This window comes from Podarcis erhardii, assembly GCF_964252035.2.
Source record: "Podarcis erhardii genome assembly, chromosome: 5".
In the NCBI taxonomy this organism is placed as follows: domain Eukaryota; kingdom Metazoa; phylum Chordata; class Lepidosauria; order Squamata; family Lacertidae; genus Podarcis; species Podarcis erhardii.
The window spans coordinates 13,195,321-13,216,118 of record NC_138509.1 but is presented as its reverse complement, the minus strand read 5'-3'; the positions used below and the strand labels follow the sequence as shown (position 1 = coordinate 13,216,118).

The 20,798-nt window shown below is 47.3% G+C and overlaps 1 protein-coding gene and 1 long non-coding RNA gene across 2 annotated transcripts; one reads left to right on the top strand and one right to left on the bottom strand.

Moving 5' to 3' along the window:
• Positions 1-1,166: 1,166 nt before the first annotated feature.
• On the top strand, positions 1,167-11,308 carry NDUFB8 (NADH:ubiquinone oxidoreductase subunit B8). The gene is made up of 5 exons (XM_081864445.1): positions 1,167-1,324; positions 5,848-5,974; positions 8,154-8,253; positions 9,390-9,545; positions 11,151-11,308. Exons 1-5 carry the CDS (start codon positions 1,231-1,233, stop codon positions 11,238-11,240), a joined length of 567 nt encoding a protein of 188 aa, XP_081720571.1. The 5' UTR covers positions 1,167-1,230; the 3' UTR covers positions 11,241-11,308.
• Positions 2,748-5,045, bottom strand: LOC309343180. The gene is made up of 2 exons (XR_014157157.1): positions 4,220-5,045; positions 2,748-3,870 (listed from the first exon to the last, which is right to left on the bottom strand). It is a non-coding gene; the product is annotated as an uncharacterized lncRNA (long non-coding RNA).
• Positions 11,309-20,798: the final 9,490 nt, after the last annotated feature.

Sequence of the window (20,798 nt, the reverse complement as noted above, 5' to 3'; positions counted from 1 at the left end):
ACAGTCAGGGCTCCCTTAACCTATTATCATCATCATTATTATTTCAATTTGTATACCCACCCTTTATCAAAAGGGGCCGCGAGCTTATCTGGGAGTAAGCCGTGTGGACTTACTCTCGAGTAGATAAGCTCAGGCTCCACAGGAGCCATGCTCTAAAATAAATAGCAAGGAAACAGCCATGAGGTTTGTTTAAACAAGAAAATAACAGGTTTGGAATTGGAGTAACAGGTTTGGAATTGCCCAAGAAAGATGTTAAATTATTTTTGTATGCCACAACTGCTGCTTGTATTTTGTTTAGCTAAAAAGTGGAAAACCCAAGAATTACCAATGACAGAAGAATGGCAGATGAAGCTGATGGATTTTTCGGAGCTAGCCGACCTTACCGGAAGAGTCCGCGACCAGAAGGAGGAGGAGTATCAGGAAGATTGGATTAAATTTAATGATTACTTAAATATGTTAAGTTAAATTAACTGAAAACAGCTTGCAATTGGTTTAGGATTTTATTTAAGTGATGAATTAATATGTTTTAATTTCATAATGTGAAGATCTAAGGATTTAATGTTTAAGTTAAATTTTATAAGGACTGTGATTTGGAAAACTGTTAAAAGGATATGCAATGAAATTCAACCAAGGGGAAGCGAGGAAGTCACTTAACAATGTTAACAAGTGTAATTTTTAATAAGGCTATGATTTATGTTTGTTTGTTTTATGTGTTTGTTTCTTTATAATGTTGCGAAAACCAATAATGTTTTTTTGAAAAAATAAAAATAAAACGCGACAATTAAATTAAACGTTTCACTTTCAATTGAGGGAGAGCACGAAGGCCCCGTCGCCCTGTCTCTTGCTTGGGGGGGGGGGGGGGCAAGAAACCACAGAAACAACCAGCGGAACAACCAGTCCTTCATCGCGCGTGCGCTGTAAATCGACCCATTGTTTTCCCGTGAGGGAAAAGGCCGCTTCCGCCCGGCAGGCGTCGGCGACGGCGCGTCCTTGCGCGCGTGCGCACGCGGAGGCATGGCGTCAAAAGCAAGCGCGGGGCTTTAGGTCCTGCGACGCAAAGGCTGGGGATGATGGGAGCTGTAGTCCAAACGGCATCCGGGGAACCAAGGCCGGCATTTCATGCGTCTATGATGTGCGTGACGGAGCGCGCCGCGCGCCTCCCCCCTTCCTTAGCTCCTCCCCTTTCCGCCGTCCAAGGCCAGAGTTCCTTTCGGCGCTTGAAGGGCCGCCATGGCGTTCGGCGGCGCCGCTGTCCGGCTGCGGCCTCTCCAGCTGCTGCGGCCGCTGGCGTGGAAGGCGGCGGCTCCGAGCGGCGCCCGTGCCGGTCCGTGAGTTGCTGCTGCTGCCGCCGCCGCCTCCGCCGCTTCCCATGGGGTGGTGCAGAGAGGGGAGGTGGGGAGGTCACCTTCCCCTCAGGCAGGCGGGTTGTGGGGGTCAGCATCCCTTGGGGGGGTCACTGCCCCACAGGTGGGCGTCACCTTCCCCTCAGGCAGGCGGGTTGTGGGGGTCAGCATCCCTTGGGGGGGTCACTGCCCCACAGGTGGGGGTCACCTTCCCCTCAGGCAGGCGGGTTGTGGGGGTCAACATCCCTTGGGGGGGTCACTGCCCCACAGGTGGGGGTCACCTTCCCCTCAGGCAGACGGGTTGTGGGGGTCAGCATCCCTTGGGGGGGTTACTGCCCCACAGGTGGGGGTCACCTTCCCCTCAGGCAGGCGGGTTGTGGGGGTCAACATCCCTTGGGGGGGTCACTGCCCCACAGGTGGGGGTCACCTTTCCCTCAGGCAGGCGGGTTGTGGGGGTCAACATCCCTTGGGGGGGTCACTGCCCCACAGGTGGGGGTCACCTTCCCCTCAGGCAGGCGGGTTGTGGGGGTCAACATCCCTTGGGGGGGTCACTGCCCCACAGGTGGGGGTCACCTTCCCCTCAGGCAGGCGGGTTGTAGGGGTCAACATCCCTTGGGGGGGTCACTGCCCCACAGGTGGGGGTCACCTTTCCCTCAGGCAGGCGGGTTGTGGGGGTCAACATCCCTTGGGGGGGTCACCTTTCCCTCAGGTGCGGGGGCCACTTTCTCAAGTGGAGGGGTCACCTTCCTTCAAGGTTCAATGACTGTCAGATGGGGGGGGGGTCGCTTCTCCACAGGTGAGGGGGGTCACTACCCCAGGTGGGGAGACTACATTCCCCTGAAGTAGGGGGAGTCACCTTCCCCTCAGGTGCGGGGCCACGTTCTCAAATGGAGGGGTCACCTTTCTTCAAGGTTCAGTGACTATCAGATGGGGAGTCACCTTCCTCTCAGGTGGGGGTTACCATGCTCTAAGGTGGGCAGGTCAGGTGGGGGATGAGCATCTCCTCACACAAGGGGTTCACTTCTCCACAGGTGGGGGGTCACATTCCCCTGAAGTAGGGGGAGTCACCTCCCTCTCAGGTGGGGGTTCAGCATATCTTCAGATGGGGGGGGTCACCTCAGGTGAGGAGTCACATTCCCCTCAGGTAGGGGGAGTCACCTTCCTCTCAGGTGGGGGTTCCCATGCTCTAAGGTAGACAGGTCAGTGACTACCAGGTGGGGGGGTGAGCATCTCCTCACACAAGGGGTTCACTTCTGTACAGTTGGGGGTCACATTCCCCTGAAGTAGGGGGAGTCACTTTCCTCTCAGGTGGGGGTTACCATGCTCTAAGGTAGACAGGTCAGTGACTACCAGGTGGGGGGTCAGCATTTCCTCACACAGGGTTCACTTCTCCACAGGTGGGGGTTCAGCATCTCTTCAGATGGGGGGGTCACCTCAGGTGAGGAGTCACATTCCCCTCAGGTAGGGGGAGTCACCTTCCTCTCAGGTGAGGGTTACCATGCTCTAAGGTGGGCAGGTCAGTGACTACCAGGTGGGGGGGTCAGCATCCCCTCAAACAGGGGGTTCACTTCTCCACAGGTGGGGGGGTCACATTCCCCTGAAGTAGGGGGAGTCACCTTCCCCTCAGGTGGAGGTCACCATGCTCTAAGGTGGGAGGTCAACATCCCCTCACTTCTCCACAGGTGGCGGCCACCTCAAGGGGGGGGGTCACTTTTCCCTCAGGTGTGGGGGTCCTCTTCACCTGGGGGTCCATTGAACTGGGAGGAAGTTGAGGCTGCGATGGACCTACGGGTGCCACCAAACACCTGTTTTCTGCGTTTGTAAGAACTTGGTTGCTTAGTGAGGTAGCGCCTACCACTTTGGAACTCCCTGCCTATTGATCCCAAGCAGACATTTTCACTGCACTCTTTTGGCACCTGCTTAAAAAGACATTCCTGTTTAGGGGAAGCCTACCTAGGTGCTTAGAGGATTGAGATGGTTTCTAACCTCAGTGTTTTAATTTTTTGTACATTTCAAGGTTCTCGGTTTTAGCGTCTCTGCTTTGAGGGTTGTTGTTGTTGTTTTACCATCAAGTGGTGTATGAAATAGAAGAAATGGTCAGAGCAGCCTGCTGGATCAGGCCATTGGTCCTTCTCGTCCAGCGTCCTGTTCTCCCAGGGGCTGACCAGGTACCTGTGGCGAACCAGCAAGCAGGAACTGAGCACCAGAGCAAAATCCCACACTCATGGTTTCCAGCAACTGGAATTTGGAAACATTCACTGCCTCCATGTGCTGAGGGCAAAGCCATTAATAGCCCTCTCCTCCCCCATTAATTTGTCTAATCCATTCTGGTTGATGTCCACCTCTTGCCTCCTGTGGGAGAGAGTTCCACAGTTTGACTATAAGCTGCATGAAGAAGAGCTTCCTTTTACCTGTCACTGCATAGCTCAGCTGATATGGGACAGCTGCATGGTGCTGATAACACCAAGATTGCAGGTTCGATCCCCATATGGGATAGCTGCATATTCCTGCATTACAGGGGGTTGAACTTGATACAGTGGTGCCTCGCAAGACGAAATTAATCCGTTCCGTGAGGCTCTTCGTATAGCGGTTTTTTCATCTTGCGAAGCAAGCCCATTGACAGCTTAGCGGATTAGCGCTATTAGCGGTTTAGCGACTTTTAGCAATCCGCTGATAAGCGGCTTATCAGCGGATCAGCTGATAAGCGGCTTAGGAAAAGGAGGGAAAAGGGGAAAAAACCCGCAGGAACTCGCAAGGCATTTTCGTCTTGCGAAGCAAGCCCATAGGGAAATTCGTTTTGCGAAGCGCCTCCAAAATGGAAAACCCTTTCGTCTAGCGGGTTTTCCGTCTTGCGAGGCGTTCGTCTTGCGGGGCACCACTGTAATCCTCAGGATCCCTTCCAACTCTACGATTCTATGAATCTTCCAACGGTGGCTGCAGCCCTTTTGCATGCTGGCTTTGGGAGACAGCTCCATGAATACACAGTGCCTTTATCACTGAGTAAAAGAGAGTGGGATTGGGCTGTGGCTTGGTTTTTCATTGTTTTCTAGTTTTCTTTTTGTGCTGTGAATTTAGTGGGGCTTCATTCCTGAATGCATGTGACCAGAGGGTCCCGGGTCCCAGATTAGAATTCTCTGTTCAGTGGCACAGAGGATGATGTGGCTTTAAAAAGAGAAAGAGAAAAAAACCCAAAGCCAGCTCCTGCCAGCACAATATCTGGGCTATTCACGTCTTCTCAATTTTCTCTTTCGCTTCTGTCATCTTCATCACCATCGTCACTTTTAATTTGCATACCGCTGTTCTGTATTGCTATACACAAGGCAGCTTACAAGCTGAAGAGGCAACAAAATATGCAAGAAAGTTCACACACCTTACAACGATCCAATACAAATAATTTAAAAATGACTTAAAATAAACATGTAAAATAAAGAATATTCAGTAATCCATCAGCCTGTAATACACAATAAAATTAAACTCTCAAAATATCAGCCAATAATGATTAAAGAGAAATTTACTCTCAACAGTTACAATAAACCATTACTAAATTATATCAATAAAAATAACAAGTCATAAAATACCACAATACATTAACTATGTAAAAAAGATTGACTTAAACAACAAGGTCACATAACTTTTGAAATTATTAAAGGAATCCCCCCCACTCCTTCCTTCCTTCCTTCCTTCCTTCCTTCCTTCCTTCCTTCCTTCCTTCCTTCCTCCCTCCCTCCCTCCCTCCCTCCCTCCCTCCCTCTCTCTCTCTCTCTCTCTCTCTCTCTCTCTCTCTCTCTCTCACACACACACACACACACAGCCTTCGCAGTCACTTCTGCTATTCTTAAAGCTGTGGCCTGGGAGAGGCTTTTCTAGGGTACCTTCATGCCAAACCTCCACACCCCCACCCTTATTGATTAGACTCTTCTGGTCATTCTACCCCTCGCCCCCTAGCTGCCGCTGCGCTTTATGCAGAATGTCGCGCTCTTTCTGCATAAAGGGCAGGGATTTGTGCTTCTGGATCTCTTTGCTTTAGCTCTCATTTTGAATGGCAGGTGGTGACTGAGGATGGAACCGCCTGTGATTCTAGACTTACATGCAGGGCTGCTGGAAACACACCCATGTTGGGGTTGTTTCTGCAGATTTTCCTGTGTTATGTGAGCTCGCTGTCTGTTCCCCTACACTTGCTCCACATCATTGATTGTCACAGAAGTAAGAAAAAATGCAGGGAAGTAACACTACTAGATCTGGCAAAAGTATTAGATTGTGAAGGGGGAGAACATTGTCATTTTCAGTGGCAACCCCACTTGTTTTGCCGTGAGGTGAGTGTGCTGCCGAACACAGCTGTACACTTATTTCCTTAACTGAATTCAAAGCTTCCTTTAATGCAGGCCTAAATGAATTCAGCTTTTTGTTCTACAGCACTGTACTGTTCCTGCTCTGAACAATCTATTCTTTGTAAGCTGCTATTTCCCCCTGTAGCCTTGGGCTTAACTTGCATTTCTTCCTCTAGCTTCGGACATGCCAAAAGACTTGCTGCCTGGGCCTTACCCCAAAACTCCGGAGGAACGGGCAGCTGCGGCAAAAAAGTACAACATGAGACTGGAGGACTATGAACCTTATCCAGATGATGGCATGGGGTGAGGTATACTTGACTCAAAGATTGGGTGATGTGGGGAGCTGGGATTGTGAAAAGCATATGCCTCTCCTGGTGTTGTTTGCAGACACTTGGGTAAAATAAACATAATATTCATGCTTCTTGACTCTTCTCTGCCTACCCCACCCCCAGCAATAATAGATTGTTTTCATGAAGTTCAGACAATGGGGATCCAACCACACAATCCTGGGAACCCCTTGGACTTTGCAAGGCCAGCCAAAAAGGAAGGGACAATTTTAAGCACATATTCAGGTCAATACTGTCTCTCTCAGCATGAGCCACATTAAGATATTTGTTCATCTTCACATCAACTCAGTGACTTGGGTTATTAGTCCGTTTTTTACCAAGGAGTAATGAAAACTAGGGAAATGAACCTGCATTAGCAACATGAGGTCAGGGCAGTGCCTCAGGATTTTAAAATAGGGAAAATTCCTACCCTATCCAAACCCACTTGAGAATGTTAAAAGGTAAAGGGACCCCTGAAAATTAAGTCCAGTCGCAAACAACTCTGGGGTTGTGGCCCTCGTCTCACTTTAAAGGCTGAGGGAGCCGGCGTTTGTCTGCTTCCACAGACAGTGTTTCCAGGTCATGTGGCCAGCATGACTAAGCCGCTTCTGGCGAAACCAGAGCAGCACATGGAAACGCCGTTTACCTTCCCGCCGGAGAGGTACCTATTTATCTACTTGCACTGTGTGCTTTTGAACTGCTAGGTTGGCAGGAGCTGGGACCAAGCAACGGGAGCTCACCCCCTCGCAGGGATTTGAACCACCAACCTTTCAATCGGCAAGCCCAAGCGGCACAGTGGTTTAACCCACAGCGTCACCCACGTCCCTGTGTTGAAAATGTTAGTAGTGTGGGTGGCCAGTGGGTTAAATGACAGAGCCTAGGAATTGCCGATCAGAAGGTCGGCGGTTCGAATTCGCCAGATGCAGCTTAGTCATGCTGGCCACATGACCCGGAAGCTGTACGCCGTCTCCTTCGGCCAATAAAGCGAGATGAGCGCCACAACCCCAGAGTCGGTCACAACTGGACCTAATGGTCAGGCGTCTCTTTACCTTAAACTACTCCTTTAGAATTACAGTCTACACTGTGGGGAATCCATAACTGATAGGGGAGCTTAGATTTGAAGTGAAGGCAGGAATCCAAATGCAACAGGGGTTCTCAACTGGTTTGGGCCAATGAATATATTGGGTAATTCTGAGCAAATCCTGGGGTGCCGGTTGCAAAATGGTTGCTCTGGGGGTGCGGGTGACAGAACACCAAATGTTTGCCATATCTAGAAAGAGACAGGAATGCAAAATGACGTGGGCATCCCCTTTCCATCAACAGAAAAAAGGTACCTACGTCAACCACTTCTGCATTCACTCACAGAGAGCAGTTCTTTGCACGCCTTCTGTGTTCAGAATGGAAGGGAGGGTTGATGTCCAATCATGGCATCCAATGAAATGTGGGCATGTTTAAGGGGACCTGTTCAGTGTAAGAGATGCTGAGCCAATACACACAAGCACTGAGCAGGTTGGGCAAATAGGCCCTCATGCATTGCTGATTTGGAGGGCAATATTTACAGAAACCTTTTTAACAGACTCCATAGATACCCAGGGAGTCAGGTTGGTGACTGCTGAAATACAACAACATTAAGTCTAAAGTTTTTAAACGTAAGTAAACAATTCCATGTTAATGTTGTCCTTCTGTAGTATGAAGCTCTTCAAGACTCATAATTGAGAAACATTGGCCTAATTCATGGAGGAACCTCTCCCTTAGTTCACATTTGTAATAATATTAAAGTGGCACTAGCTGCCACTGTGACATAAACTCCCTCCTTCCTGATTGGAATTTGGATCTTTTCTAACCCTGTGATATATATTTTTAATTAAGTACACAACTCCGAATGGGTTTTGTTTCCATGACTTAGTGGTATATCACACTATATCCCGCAGAACCTGCAAACTAGGAAAACTGGGAAATGGTAAAACACAGGCAAATTGCTTTTTACAGAATGAAATGGCTGAGTATTTTTTAATGCATAAACATAAGAGTACTCAGATCTTCATAGGATGCTTTACCTGCTTTCTCTTCTGCTCTTGTATTATTGTTCTTGTAGGCATTTTTCTGTTTGTCTAGTGCAATGGATTTATGGTGACTTCCTTATATACTTTTCATAGTTACGGAGACTATCCCAAGCTTCCTGACCGATCCCAGCATGAGAGAGATCCTTATTATCAGTGGGACCATCCTGAGTTAAGGCGTAACTACGGCGAGACAGTAAGGATGATAGTTTTTTGTGTTCCATTTCTGTGATTTCAGTTTGCAGTCCATATTTGTCTGGGTTAGGGAGAGTATCACCGAGTTGAGACTTTTTACTGAATCACATTCTGATGCTTCCAAGCTCAAAAGATCTTTCTGTTCTTGAATTTGCTTAGTGTACACACATTGACGCTTTAGAATCCAAGTTTTGAGTACGAAAATGATAATTGTATGCGTTTTTAAAATAGATTCTGACCTTGCAGATATTTTGCTCTCTGATTGCAGTGTATGAAGTCACACAGTGTCATCAATACCTGTGGTGCTTTGCAATGTAACACAAACTAAGCAGGTCCTTTTCATAAGAACTTAGTCTAAACATGGATAGGGAGGGGACAGAAAGGTGCTGGTAATAAGGGGTAAGCAGGAACAACTGAAGTTATAGGCGCATAGGACATGTTTTCACCTGGAAACACAGATTTAACAAGGGAGGGCAAATATTAGAGAGAGATCTTTATTAGTGGCTTGAAGATTAATCATAGAAGGTGTATGCATTCAGGGGGATGATGTCACCTAGACATCATCCAGACGTCCTGCTATGCAGGGGGTTGGACTAGATGATCCTTGGGTCCCTTCCAGCTCTATGATTCTATGACGTAAACAGCATCAAGGATAAATGGATGGCTCTGTTTCAGGGAGCAGGAGGTCTCTAAGCAGATCAGGGCAACAGAGTTGGAGGAGTGAAGATCACAGGCGAGAGTATATTAAGATACAAAACAGAAAAAGTCATCATGGGATGATGTCTCATCACAGCAGAGTCCCTTATTTGCAGAAAAATCCAGTTTTTTGTTGTTTTTTGTGGGGGAAGCAAAACAAGTCTGGAAGGGGAGCATGCGAGGAAACTGGGTGTGTCCCCCTCCTGGTTTTTTACTGGGTCTTCACAGCTAACTTTGTTTGCTTGTCACATCTGTTCAAGGGGAAGATTTATTCCTGCGATGTGAACTAGTTCACGTCTAAGTTTCCCCATAGACAACCACTGGTTCATAGTATTAGTAGTGAACATGTGTGAAGCCCTCTCTCATCTCCATAATAACCCCAAGATAACTCACAGGTGCTGTTGGCCGTATATAACCACGCCTCCCCTTTGTCTTGACCAGCTGCATTGGCATTTTGATATGTTCATCCGGAACCGGGTTGACACATCTCCCACTCTCGTGCCCCGGAACACAATGTTTAAGTACCTCTTCGGCTTCATTGGTTTCATGGTCAGCATGTTTGTTCTTGGCGAGATATTTCCATCCTACCAGCCTGTGGTGAGTTACAAGTCAGCCTTTTTGAATACCAGTGTTAAGTTGTGGGTGAACATATCAGACTACACAGCGATTCTTCAACAGCTCTTGTTTATTCAGAGGCCAGAACAGAACTAACTGAAGGGCTCAGTCAGCCTGCTTATATAGAGCTCCAGTACAATGTTACTGTAGCAACTTTCTAAAACTATCCAATCACTGAACGTCACTTTCGATCCTTCATTTGCATACAAACTATCCAATCACTGAACGTCACTTTTGATCCTTCATTTGCATAACTATCTACAGTATCCCCCTGCTGGCCCAGGGTGAGAACTTCAGTACATAACACCCCTCCCCACCAAGAAAAGGCGTTAGTTACAATTGTAATTGTTTTCTTATATACAGCACTACACGTAATGGTTCATATCGGTTACATTTCACATACTTCCACATACTTAGACCAACAGTGTTACATGTCCAACAACATAGTCCTTTAAATAGCCTTGAATAGCCTTTAAGAGAGGGTCTTGAATATCTGGCTGTGACAGCCCTCTAAAGCTCATACCTAGACTCCAGTGCCCCATATCATCGGGGGGGGGGACACCACTTTCTGTCTTTTGTTAAAATATTTGGGGAACCTCAGGCTAGGGAGTCATCTGTGCTCCTCAGGACTCTCCCTAAGCCATTCCCCTCTCTCCAAGCCACACTTTCTGTTGCCCAGCTGGAATGTGTCATTGAACTGTGATCGTGCTTCTGGTTTGCCTGCATAGAAGAGGGGTGGGGTGTAAACCTTGTGAGTTTATTCTTCTTCTTATTATTATTATTATTATTAATAATAATAATTAAATTTTAATTAACTATATTGTTTTAATTAGTGTTTTTATAGTTGTTCTGATTTTGAGTGGAGTGCCCTACCTGGGTGGATGGAGCAGCCAAGTAATTTCGTTGTCCCCGAGAGGGGGCAATGACAATAAAGATATTATTATTATTATTAAATTTGTATATCGCCCTACACCCACAGGTGTATTCCAGCATGTGGCTGGAATGTAATCTGCTGTAGCAAAGTCAGAGTTGCAGCCCTGGATGGATCCCCATAAATAAATGGTGGCCCTGAAAACAAACTATCCTTGAACCCTGAACTTTTGTCTACAAGGATGGGGTTCTTACTGCTCACAATACAGTGGTACCTCAGGTTAAGTACTTAATTCGTTCTGGAGGTCCGTTCTTAACCTGAAACTGTTCTTAACCTGAAGCACCACTTTAGCTAATGGGGCCTCCACCTGCCGCCATGCTGCCGGAGCCCGATTTCTGTCCTTATCCTGAAGCAAAGTTCTTAACCTGAAGCACTATTTCTGGGCTAGCGGAGTCTGTAACCTGAAGTGTATGTAACCCGAAGTACCACTGTAGATTGTTTGGCAGGTGATAATCATCTGTCTTAAGTGAGAAATGCCCCCTGCAGGTGGCCAGGTGAGCAAGTGAAAAGTGGGGGACAGGGTCAGATTCAGCATGTGGGTTGGCAGGTATTTTGTTGCTTTGAAAGGGCTCACCTGGGCCTCTTGGTGTGAAGTTCTGTACTCTGTAAACGTGTAGTGTGATGAGTTAATTCTCGCTGTCTCCTGTTCTCTGCAGGGCCCAAAGCAGTTTCCCTACGGCGACCTGCATGTGGCACGAGGTGGGGATCCCAGCGAAACACCTGTGGTGAAGCACTATGAGATATAAGAATGGCTGGAACTGCAACTCCTCTTTTACCCTCTCTGATCAGGATTATCTATAAAACAAACTGTACATCTTCCCAAGATCCTGGTGTGGTTTTTTTTTTGAGGGGGGGGTGGACAGGACGGGAGGGCACAACCATGAGAAGCCTCTATTTAGTTATTTCTGATTTGTATGAGTATGTTGTACAGTGGGCCGTGTGGACTTAGCATGCATCGCTCTAAAAACCTAAAGAGAGTTCTTTTATGTGTAACCTTGTTTCCTTCAGAACCTTTTGCATCGTGTGAGAATCGGCACACAAAGTATGATCAATACAGCATGACTCAGAAATGTTGTAAAGTAAAAACAAAAGAGCTGCAACATTCTGACAAACATCCAGGTTATTCAGTTAAGTAGCACTGGACCAGCTTATTTTTGAATGAGAGGCAAACAGTTAGCAAAAGAAAACAAGCCAATTTCAGCTACTGTGTGGTTGGCTTGTCAGGCTAAGGCCTGGGTTCAAATCCCTATTCCGTCATAAAATTAACTCTTGCCAGTCACAGCCTGAGCTATGTGTCTGGGTTTTTGTGAAAGATGAGGGGGAGGTCAGTTATATATGCAGCTTTGAGCAGTGAGATGTAAATGTGATAATAGATAAAATAATCTGTCTTCTGTTTAAAAATCCATTTATCCATAGTAAGGAAACATTTATCATTATTATTATTTATTAAATTTGTATATTGCCCTATAACTTTGGGTCTCAGGGTGGGTCACAAGATAAAATCAGAATATAAAACCACTAAATACATAATCAAAAGCAACCCAGTAACCTCCCCTCCACCACCACTTGTACAGCGCCAGCAAACAGTACCAAACTGCAATGACGGAAAATCCGAAAAGGTGACTTCAAAAAGAAAGCATTTCCTTGCCTTCCATCAAAACCTAGCTATCAACTCGCAAGGAATTGTCACAGAAATCCATAGATCGCAAGTTACTACCCAAAAATATCCCCTCAGGCCTGAAACAAGCAGAACCAAATGAGAAGTCTCACCATGTGTAAGAGATAAAAAACAAGTCAGCACCAGTAATAAAAACAAACAAACAAACAAACAAACAAACAAACAAACAAACAAACAAACAGGGTATTGAAGAATAAATGAAGAAGTAGAGGAGGTACAGACAAGCCTTCAGCAATGTTAACAGTGGATAAACCCTTGGAATGAGTGTGAGAATAGAGGCGTTGCATAAATAAAATACCTCTATTTTTTTTATCACGGAGGCTATACAATGCAATACAATTGGGTGAAGGGAAATTCTAATTTTGTTTCTCTGGGTTACTTGACACCAAGCCAAAGAAAATGATCCTTCGCATAGTGGTACGTGTTCAGTCCGAGTGCATTTTAAAGATCACTTTATAAAGATGTCTCGCCCCAGCAGCATGAGCAGGTCAGTTCAACAACAAAGCTTGCTGTAATAACAAAACACCATTCCACCAACATTGCTGCAGTGCTGCTTAACGACAACCTGGCGATGTAGTCCGATCCTTGATGCGAATGAGCATTTGGACTAAATTTAGCCACCGGCACATGCGGGGGAGGGGGGAGCAGCTGCAATGCCATGTGAGGGTCAGAGAGAATGCTCCCACTTCCCCCCTCCCCGTGTAATTATAAGGGGGAAGGGAGTGGAGAATACAGGCCAGAAAAGGCAGTGACTGTTAAGACTGCAGAGGATCAGGCTCCTCAGATACAGATAGCACTGGGATCTTAACGCCTTCCTGAGAGTAAACACCAGTGGATACAATGGGACATACAAAGCATTTGTAGGCTGAGATGTACCGTGAGAGGTGCAGAGGGAATCCGGGTGCAAGAAAGTGACAGAACAAGCAGAGTGGGAAGGGTGATGGGTCCAACTGATGGGTTCAACTCTCTTTTGCTTCCCAGCCAAATCAATCAGTCGGTTACGAAGCCTCGTGCTCCATTGGCTTGCATACAGACTGGTTGCACTTTTAAAAATTCACAAACACAAAACCCGGTGTATTGATGCCAATTTGTTTATCAACCTGGGAATTGCCACGCAGGAGCACCCTGCAACATTTAGCGGCTGGCCCTGCTTGCCTTGTGCTCTGTTTCTGCTCTTCAGAGACAAGAACAGCTTCTTACGTTGCCAAGGCTGCAACAGTCGGACGTAAGAGAGAGGTAACCAGGGTAACCCCGATTTTTCCAGAAGTGCAAAAAATGGGAGGTGGGAGGGGAAACTGTAAAAAGCACCCAGAACAGCCTGGTGAATATGCTAGGGGGGCAGGGGGTATGAAAGCCAGTTGGTGGGAATCGAATAGAGTAGCTTGGGAAGAAAAATAAATGAAGAGACACATAGATATAAAGTTGTTTAGTCGTGTCCGACTCTTCGTGACCCCATGGGACCAGAGCACGCCAGGCACTCCTGTCTTCCACTGCCTCCCGCAGTTTGGTCAAACTCATGCTGGTAGCTTCGAGAACACTGTCCAACCAACTCGTCCTCTGTCGTCCCCTTCTCCTTGTGCCCTCCATCTTTCCCAATATCAGGGTCTTTTCCAGGGAGTCTTCTCTTCCCATGAGGTGGCCAAAGTATTGGAGCCTCAGCTTCAGGATCTGTTCTTTCAGTGAGCACTCAGGGCTGATTTCCTTCAGAATGGATAGGTGTGATCTTGCAGTCCATGGGACTCTCAAGAGTCTCCAGATATAAAGTAAGGTAAAGGTAAAGGGACCCCTGACCGTTAGGTCCAGTCGTGGCTGACTCTGGGGTTGCGGCACTTATCTCGCTTTATTGCCTGAGGAATCCGGCATACAGCTTCCGGGTCATATGGCCAGCATGACTAAGCCGCTTCTGGCGAACCAGAGCAGCGCATGGAAACACCGTTTACCTTCCTGCCGGAGCAGTACCTGTTTATCTACTTGCACTTTGACGTGCTTTTGAACTGCTAGGTTGGCAGGATCCGGGACTGAGCAATGGGAGCTCACCCCATTGCGGGGATTCGAACCGCCGACCTTCTGATCGGCAAGCCCTAGGCTCTGTGGTTTAACCCACAGCGCCACCCGCGTCCCAGATACAAAGTACAGGCAACCTATTCATCACCACCCGGCAGGGCAGTAGAAAAAATTCTGCAGTTCCTGCACTGCTAATAGCAGTCTGAGGACAGCTGTCTTTGGGGCATTGGGAGTGTGTGCTTTTTGCATACACACACCCAAGCCACTCCTCCTGTCAGATGTCGCTCCCTGGAAATATGCTCTTTTGAGCTGGGATCCACTCTTCTGCCAAGGGGCAGGGCAGCTTCCGTCAAACTGCCCTTGTGCACTGTGGCTAACCCACCAGGAGCTACGCTACTGTTAGGAAAAGAAGCAGCAACGAAGCCCTGACGCCCCAACCTTCTCCAGCTCGGTAGTGCTGGGAACTGGAGAAACAACACAGCTACACCTTCCCAGTCTTGGTGGTGCTGCCTGGAAAAGAAAATGGGGGTGGGAAATGCAACCACAAAGCTGTTTAGGACCAGCAAAGCTGCTGAGAACTTAAAACCGAGGGCTGCTGTGATGTGAGTGAAACAACAATTGCAATATCTCAATTTAGGTGAGCGCCGTAGCCACTGCGATAGTTTTATTATTTTTTTTAAAAAATAATATTTATTACTTTTAAACACTACAAAAAAGGAAAGAAAAAAGAAAAAAAGACAAAAAAGACAATACAATACAATATAAAAACATTACACAACACTAACACAATAAGCTAAACAAAACAAAAACAATTTAACACACATCATACAATTTCAATATCATATCTTTCATTTGCTTGTTTCAACGACCTCCTCACACCTCCCTTTTCGTATTCCACTTCTGTTAATTGTTTCAGCAATTCCTTTCCATCTTCCTCTGTTTTCTGTCATATAGTTATCTTAACATATTTTAACCTTATTTTCCCTTTAATACTCTAATAATCTATTTATACTTAATTCCTTATAACATTTCTGCGATAGTTTTATCCCGCTCCCAGACCCTCCAAGTGTCCCTATTTTCCAGGGACAGTCCCAGATTTACTGAAGCCATCCAGGTTTCCGATCTGATACTGGAATGTCCTGTTTTTCCTTAAAGGTAAAGGTAAAGGGACTCCTGACCATTAGGTCCAGTCGTGACCGACTCTGGGGTTGTGGCACTCATCATGCTTTACTGGCCGAGGGAGCCGGCGTACAGCTTCCGGGTCATGTGGCCAGCATGACTAAGCCGCTTCTGGCGAACCAAAGCAGCACATAGAAACACTGTTTACCTTCCCGCTGGAGTGGTACCTATTTATCTACTTGCACTTGATGTGCTTTCGAACTGCTAGGTGGGCAGAGCAGGGACCGAGCAACGGGAGCTCACCCTGTCACGGGGATTCGAACTGCCGACCTTCTGATCTGCAAGCCCTAGGCTCTGTGGTTTGACCCACAGCGCCACCCATGTCCCTATTTTCATCAGAGAAATGTTGGAGGGCATGGAGTTATGTGACCCCACCGAGCCAAGGAGATAAGTAGCTATACAGTCTTTAGAAGACATCTGAAGGTAGCCCTGTATAGGGAAGTTGTAAAATGTTTAATGGTGTATTATGTTTTTATAGATGTCAGGAGCTGCCCAGAGTAGCTGCAACAACCCAATCAGATGGGTGGGGAATAATAAGAAGAAGAATGGAATAGAATTTCTCTATTTTCATTGGCGAAATGTTGGATGTTATCATAGAATCGTAGAGTTGGAAGGGACCACGAGGGTCATCGAGTCCAACCCCAGCAGTGCAGGAATCTTTCACCCAACAGTGGGTTTCAAACCCACAACCCTGAGATTAAGAGTCTCATGTCCTACGAACTGAGCTATTGCAGCTTATGACAAGAGAAGGTGCCAACCAACACGAGGGGTTGACTCTGCGCCAGCTACTTTGGGTAGTCCCAGCATGCCTTGCTTGCAAAGCCCTCTCTCCTAAGAGCACTCAGCCTTGCTCCTATATCCAAGTGGTGGCAACTTTGAGCGTGCCCTGTTTGCTGCGCTGTGCCATTCCCATGCAGCCAAACACACACACACATATATCCCCATCTTCACACAGAGCCAGCTGTGTGTGAGAGCATGTCACTTCCCTTCTAGAGGGCAAAATGCCTCGAGGAGAACATGGCGCCCGAAGCCTCGATTGCTGTGGGTACATTTGATGGAGGCAGAGGGGGCTCGATTGTTTAGCGGGATGGGGTTTGTAAAGGCACTTGCTTTGAGTATAATACTTGCACTAACTTCTATTGAGGGAACAGTGTGAGTCCCCGCAAAGTCCTTTCTCCAAGTGTCTTTGAAGCCAAGAACCCATTGAAAGGAAGAAAGCCCTGAAGAGGGGATTAGTTTGTTCAGCAGCTGTGAATTTCAGTGGGAGGTTGATGAACTCCAAAGTCTTTGTTTAATTTCTTCCCTCTTGTAAATGGCCCTGCTGGAGGGGAGAGACCCACAGGACTAAAACAAGGAAGAATCCGAGCAGCGGGGCGCTGTGTACCCGCCACAAGGACTTTTCCCAAACACTTTCGGGAAAAGGTGTTGTTGAAGAGAGCCAGTGGGGATTAGCATGTGAAATGGACTTTCCATTGACTCCGCCGTGGGGAGGGAGAAAGGCAGTTGGGTGTCTTGGTTATTGGACTTTTGTTCCCTCGCGTCACCCTCCTCTTGAGGCCCGCTAAAGAGGTTTTGATTGGGAGGCAGCTGGGTCTGTGTTGTCTCGCTCGAGATGTGGCCACCTGGGAAGCCCAATGTAAATATTTCTCCTCTCAGGAATGCACCTTCATTAAGGAGAAATGAATATGGGGAAGCATCCAATATGCGAGGACAATGGCCCGCTGCCTCGGCCGCTGGGAAGCCTGTTGCTCCGGCCGACCCTAGGCTGGCCCTGCACTGCTGTGAGGGGTCAACGCACTCTGCAGCTGTGTTGCACCGGCATATGTGGCGCAGAAAGGAGCCTTCGGCCAAGTTCCCAGAACCCCGTCTGCTTGGGCACCCGCCTGGAGGGAAACCGTCCTGCGCTTCGCCAACAGGTGTCACTCTGCTGAATGGCACGGCTTGGAAGGCCGCAGCCCCCAAGCGCCAATTGTGTGGGGAAGAATGCCGGCCATGAAAGAGGGGGCCCCCGTGGACCAGACCGGGTTGGGCCTTTCTGCTTCCCAACACGGGTGGAAGGGCAGCGTCAGAGAGCTGCTCTCTCAGGTCCCCCCCCATCCTTGTGCCACCCCCTCCCCACATTTGCCTGTCGACTAATTGGCACCGAGACAAGGAAAAGGGAAGAAAATGAGCTTTGCAAGAAGGGGAGGGCGGTGCAGAAAAGTGATCTTTATTTCTCTGGCTCTGCACTCAACGTGCAGCCCCTCTGAGCTTCTCAGGCATGCTCTTTCTGAGGTGCAAAACGGGAAGGAGAAGGCTATTCTTGGAGAGGAAGCGCGCAAGTCTACAAAAAAAACAGGCCTTGCGATGATGCAGTGCTTCCTCAGATAATTTGGGAACATTCTCCACAAAAATGAAAGGGCCAGTGCGCTTCAAGTTCACCTGTCATCCCCCTGGAGTTGCTGCTTTACTCCCACCACAGTAAATATAACAGGGGCAAGGGGTGATTCATGGCTTATCTGGGTCTCTCGACTCTCCCGGGCTAAACTCTTCAGTGGCCACAGGTAAAGGTAAAGGGACCCCTGACCATTAGGTCCAGTTGTGGCTGACTCTGGGGTTACGCCTCCCATCTCGCTTTATTGACCAAGGGAGCCGGTGTACAGCTTCCGGGTCATGTGGCCAGCATGACTAAGCTGCTTCTGGCGAACCAGAGCAGTGCACAGAAACGCCATTTACCTTCCCGCTGGAGCGGTATCTATTTATCTACTTGCACTTTGACGCGCTTTCAAACTGCTGGGTTGGCAGGAGCAGGGACCGAGCAATGGGAGCTCACGCCGTCGCAGGGATTTGAACCGCCGACCTTCTGATTGGCAAGTCCTAGGCTCTGTGGTTTAACCCACAGCACCACCCGCGTCCCCCAGTGGCCACAAGCCACTCCTAAACCTGCTTTGGTGTTTTTTAAATAGCAGAACTCACAATGCTAATTGTGTAGGACATCACTCTTAAAATATTGCAGGACAGGCTCACCCGCAGGAGTAGTTCTTGCCTGTTTGCAGTTTCCCAGCAGTTCTTTTCTGCTGCCCTGCACCTAGCAGATGGATATCTCAGTCTGCAGCAAACACTTAAAATAAAATAAAATGAAAATCTTTGTTTAAAAAGGGGCCTCCTTTGTGGCCAAATGCGAAAGCTGGTTTGCATTGTTCTTGCACTCTGGTTTGCCTGTGGTTTGCATGTCCTTTGTTTCTCTGATGAAAATAGGAGCATGAAAATAGGGACAGAACTACATAAATGGTATAGAAACTTATTTAGCTATGCTACTACAGCAGCAAGAATGTTGCTTGCCCCAAAGTGGAAACAAGGAGAAGTCCCAGTAAAGGAAAGAATGGATACAAAATGGATATGCAGAAATGGCGAAACTTACCGGAAGAATAAGAAATCAAGATGACAAACTTTTTATAAAAAAGGGGAAATGGTTTATTGAATATTTGCAGATAAATTGTAAACAGATAAAAACACTGGCAGGATTAGTGTAACAACCTTCCGTTTTATATTTCCAGTAGATAAATAAACGAGCAAGTTAAATGAACCTGGATATGCAGGAGGTATGAAAAAATAAAGTTAAGGAACCGCAGAAAGAGGGGGAAGGGAGTCAAATTTTGAAATGTTAAATTGATTGCAAAACTAATGAAATGTATAAAATTGAAAAGTATAAATAAAAACAAGAAAGAAAAGAAAACAGGAACATCCTATGCATGCATATTCGCATCTACATTGGTCACCGTGTGCCAATTGCAACCTCTACGCCTAACCTAGCCCCAGAGCCAAAATGAAGGCATTTGGCACTTGGCTTCAAAGGAGGACACAGATCAGTTGGTTAGAGCGTGATGATGATAATGCCAAGGTTGTGGCTCTGATACCCATATGGACCACTTGCATATTCCTGTATTGCAGGGGGTGGGACCCTCATGGTCCCTTCCAACTCTTCAATTCTATGATTCTATGATAGAGCTGCTGGTCCTCAGGGCCAGATTTAGGTTTGATGAGGCCTTAAGCCAGGGGTCAGGAACCTTTTTCAGCTGTGGGCCGGTCCACTGTCCCTCAGACCATGTGGTGGGCCGGACTATTTATTTTTAATTTTTTTAATATATTTTATGAACGAATTCCTATGCCCCACAAATAACCCAGAGATGCATTCTAAATAAAAGGACACATTCTACTCATGTGAAAACACCAGGCAGGCCCCACAAGTAACCCAGAGATGCATTTTAAATAAAAGGACACATTCTATTCATGTAAAAACACGCTGATTCCCGGACCGTCTGCAGGCTGGATTGAGAAGGTGATTGGGCGGCATCCGGCCCACGGGCCTTAGGTTGCCTACCCCTGCCTTAAGCTACTGAAGGTAATGGGGCCCTTTATATGTCACTGTTTTTGTGTGTGTGTGTGTGTGTGTTGAATATATGCTATATGGTAATTTATGGACCTACGGTAATAGGTATCTGAAGCCATTTGCACATGTTGCCATGAAACCAGTCCATGCAGAATGTAGGCACCCTATACAGTGGTACCTCGGGTTACATGCGCTTCAGGTTACATACGCTTCAGGTTACAGACTCCGCTAACCCAGAAATAGTGCTTCAGGTTAAGAACTTTGCTTCAGGATGAGAACAGAAATCGTGCTCTGGCGGTGCGGCGGCAGCAGGAGGCCCCATTAGCTAAAGTGGTGCTTCAGGTTAAGAGCAGTTTCAGGTTAAGAACGGACCTCCGGAACGAATTAAGTATTTAACCCGAGGTACCACTGTATATGGAAATGAGCAAACCAGTGATATTTTAGGGAGTAGGCTGGCAGGAGGGGCCCATTACAGTGGTGCCCCGCAAGACGAATGCCTCGCAAGACGAAAAACTCGCTAGACGAAAGGGTTTTCCGTCTTTTGAGGTGCTTCGCAAGACGAATTTCCCTATGGGCTTGCTTCGCAAGATGAAAACGTCTTGCGAGTTCTTGCGATTTTTCCCCTCCCCCCCCTTTTCTAAGCCGCTAAGCCGCTAATAGCCGCTAAGCCGCTAATAGCGCTAATCCGCTAATAGGGGTGCTTCGCAAGACGAAAAAACCGCAAGACGAAGAGACTCGCGGAATGGATTAATTTCGTCTTGCGAGGCACCACTGTACTTGCATCAGGCACATCCAACAGGTAGATCATGATCTACCGGTAGATCAGTGGATGTCAGGGGTAGATTACTGGTAGATCACTGGCTCCCCCCAAGGAAGCTCAAATAAAAAAAGCTCAGCAACTTTGACCTGAACCCCCAGATCACTGCCAGTCTTTAACTCTGTGAGTAGATAGTAGTCTCTTGGGAGTTGGCCACCCTGACTTACATCATAGGAGCCTACAGAACAGAAAACACTGTTGCTGTTTGTAGGTTTTATTTTATTTGTTTTCTATCTTATATTTTGGAAATGTACATC